Source organism: Suricata suricatta, chromosome 12, assembly GCF_006229205.1.
Source record: "Suricata suricatta isolate VVHF042 chromosome 12, meerkat_22Aug2017_6uvM2_HiC, whole genome shotgun sequence".
NCBI lineage: Eukaryota > Metazoa > Chordata > Mammalia > Carnivora > Herpestidae > Suricata > Suricata suricatta.
Window position 1 is genome coordinate 104,601,526 of NC_043711.1, and position 3,238 is coordinate 104,604,763.

The following is a 3,238-nucleotide window of genomic DNA, read 5'->3' on the forward strand; positions in this document are numbered from 1 at the left end:
CGGCGCAGCCCGCCCCCTCCGCCACTCACGCCCGGCCCCGCCCCCACAGCCATGGTCCTGCTGTTCGTGGTGTGGATGAAGCGGAGGGAGAAGGAGCGCCACACTAAGCAGCTGCTCATCGACCCCGAGGATGACGTGCGCGACAACATCCTCAAGTACGACGAGGAGGGGGGCGGCGAGGAGGACCAGGTGAGGCGCGTGCCCTCCCCCCCCCCCCCCCCCCCCCCCCCCCCCCCCCCCCGCCCCGCTGCAGCAGGAGGGCACTTTACCCTTCGTCTCCTTGCAGAGGGGCCCACAGACCCGCCAGGGCGGCAGACACGGGCCCTGGTCTCCCTGCCCGGCCGCACCTGCACCTGGGGCTGGCATGGCCCCCACTCTGCCCCCGCCAGCCAGGACCCCAGCCCCGTGCCCTCAGCGGGGTGTGCTGGCGGGACTCTGGGGCTGCATGGCCATGGGGGACCCGGGGCAGCTGTGTGCCCCACTACAGCTTAGTGCCCCCTTAAGACAGGGTGACGGGAGCCCCAGCCCCGGGCTGTTCCAGGAACAGAGGAGGCATGTGCTGGGGGGATGTCCCCGGGCCCCGGGGGAGCATCAGACTGGCCGGGGCAGCCTGGGGACACCGGCAGGACTGGGCTCTATGGGGAGGGCAGACCGGGTGACAGAAGGGGACAGCAGGTGAGCTGGCACCCCACTGTGGCCCCGCTGGTACCCCCTCCGGCCCCCCCCCCCCAGGACTACGACCTGAGCCAGCTACAGCAGCCGGAGGCCATGGAGCACGTGCTGAGCAAGGCCCCGGGGGTGCGGCGCGTGGACGAGCGGCCCGTGGGCGCCGAGCCTCAGTACCCGGTCAGGCCAGTGGTGCCGCACCCGGGAGACATCGGGGACTTCATCACCGAGGTGGGTGCTCCGGGCGGAGGGGCGGCCCCCGACCAGGGCCGCCTGGCTGAGGATAACGCCCCAGTACCGCGCCCAGGCCACGGGGTGGCCGGGCCAGGCCGAGGGGGCAGATTCCAGACCGGGGCTCGGGGGCCGCCCTGTCCCCGCAGGGCCCCTGTGTGCTCCCCGTCTGCTCTCTGACGCGGACGCGTTAGGAGGGGCTGGCGACACGCCTGTGTCAGAGTCTGACCGTGACACAGTGGACTCAGACCAAGGGCGCCCAGGGGCTGGGTCGCAGAGACGCAGTCTCACTCAGGGCATTCAGAAACACCTCGTCCCGGCCTCAGGTCCCGCTTCTGCAGCAGCTCGGCGCTGCCCTGCCTCGGGCCCACTCCTCCCCAGCACGGGCTGGCATCTCAAAACCCCAGGAAGTAGGTCTTCCCCGAGCTAGGATTAAAAGCCCATTTTAGATAATTCTTGGAGAAAAGCGAACACGGAAACTTCAAACCCTTTTTACTGAGGGCTGATAAGGCCTCCCTTCCCAGGGCAGGCTGGGCAGTGACGTGTGTCCTGCAGCAGGCGGCTACTGTGGGCACCGAGGCCACCGCACGGGGACGCCCAGTGCCAGCGGGAGCCCCCTCCCCACGGGCTCGGGAGCAGGGGTGTGCACCCACCACCCCACGGTCCCGGAGGAGGCCGCGGGACCCCTGGCGGAAGGAGAGAAGGCAGGGCGCACGGGGAGGGGCTCCGGCTGAGATTTCTGACCTCTGGCCACCGCAGGTCACATTCCATATCACAGTGACGTGGGATCACCACCGGACTGCTACCTGGCGCAGGCCCCACCCAGCCCCCCACGCGCTGTTCCGGTCCCCCCTTCCCCACCCTACTCAGTCCTCTGAGGCCCCAAAGCTAGACAAGGCAGCACTTGCGGAGAACCTACTGTAGGCACAGCTCCGTGACTCCGGCGTCCTGGCCTGCCCCCAGCTCCTCTCCCGGCGCCCCCCACCCCTCACCCCTCACCCGGTGTCTCTGTGACCCAGGGCCTCCGAGCCGCGGACAACGACCCCACAGCGCCCCCCTACGACTCCCTGCTGGTCTTCGACTATGAGGGCAGCGGCTCCACCGCCGGCTCCGTCAGCTCCCTGAACTCGTCCAGCTCCGGGGACCAAGACTACGACTACCTGAACGACTGGGGACCCCGGTTCAAGAAGCTGGCGGACATGTACGGAGGCGGCGAGGACTGAGCGGCCGAGGGCCGTGGGAGGCGCCGCGCTGCCCGGCTCCCTGCGGGCGTGTCCCTTAGTGGTGTGTTAGGGGTCCCTCCCCGCCCCGGCCTCCCCACAGTGAGCTGTCAGGCATGAGCCCGTCTTGCGCCCGGGCAGTGCTGGCTGGTGCTGGGAGAGCGAGGGCTCTGTCTTAACTTGAATTTCCTAGAACAGAAGCACTGTTTTTAAAAACATAAAAAAGAAAGTGCCTTTTGGTACATGTATCAGATTCCCTCAAACTCAGGAGTGACTAAAAGCAAGCAGACAGACCACGTGCGTCCCCCCACTCCGTCCTGAGCGCCCCCAGCCCCAGCCAGTCCTGCTCTGAAGCCACCAATTAAGGAATCGGGGAGACTGTCTTTTTTTTCCAAGTGGGTGATTTGCTTCACAAAATTTACGGAGGAAGAACAGTTTGGGGCCCAAATCCCAACAGCACTTCTGAGTCCTCCAGCTTTGCTGTCCGCAGTCAGGGTCTCCAGGGCCCTCGGGTGTCCTTGAGGCTGGAGGGACGCAGGAGGCCCAGCCACAGGAAGCTCCCCGGCGCCGGGGGCCGGGTCGGGCCTGTCCGCCAAATGCACCACTGTGTGCACTTGGCCTTCACCGCACACTGTGTGCTGTGCACTTGGCTTTCACCGGGTCTTTGGCTGCCCTCTGACCCTGCACACTGTAAATAGCTGGGGCGGGGGGGCTCCAAGCGGCTTCCCTGATGTCCACCATCTCTGCCCTCGGCTGTCCCCGGGTCCCTCCCCCAGAGACAACTGTCACCCCAAACTCCACCCAAGTCCCTGCTGCCTTTGGTCCCGAAGAGTACGGCGTCCCCAGAAGCCACAGCCCAAACCAGCCAGCACCCCTGCAAACCCTCCCACGAGCCCTCCACCCCTCGGGACGGATTCCTGGAGGACCCCGTCAGAGGCCCGGCCCCCGAGAACTGGGCACGGCCAGCCACCCCGAGGGCCGTGCCGACGGCAGGCAGGGTGCGAACCCACACAAGCCGCAGCCCCTCTGCCTCAGAGTCCCTGCCGCTCCTGAGCTCACGTGCACGGCGAGGACACGCTCCGAATGGCCGGCCGCCCTGACGGCGTGGTGTCTGGACGGCG

General features: G+C 67.5%; 1 protein-coding gene across 2 annotated transcripts in view; it reads left to right on the top strand.

Moving 5' to 3' along the window:
- The window catches only part of CDH4 (cadherin 4), a 430,578-nt gene extending 427,865 nt beyond the window's left edge, over window positions 1–2,713 (top strand). For both annotated transcript variants that reach the window (XM_029917315.1, XM_029917314.1), the window contains 3 exons: window positions 50–189; window positions 733–897; window positions 1,917–2,713. In XM_029917315.1, coding sequence (XP_029773175.1) covers window positions 50–189; window positions 733–897; window positions 1,917–2,120 — 509 coding nt within the window. In that variant the 3' untranslated portion in view covers window positions 2,121–2,713. The remainder of the gene's footprint in view (window positions 1–49; window positions 190–732; window positions 898–1,916) is intronic.
- Window positions 2,714–3,238: the final 525 nt, after the last annotated feature.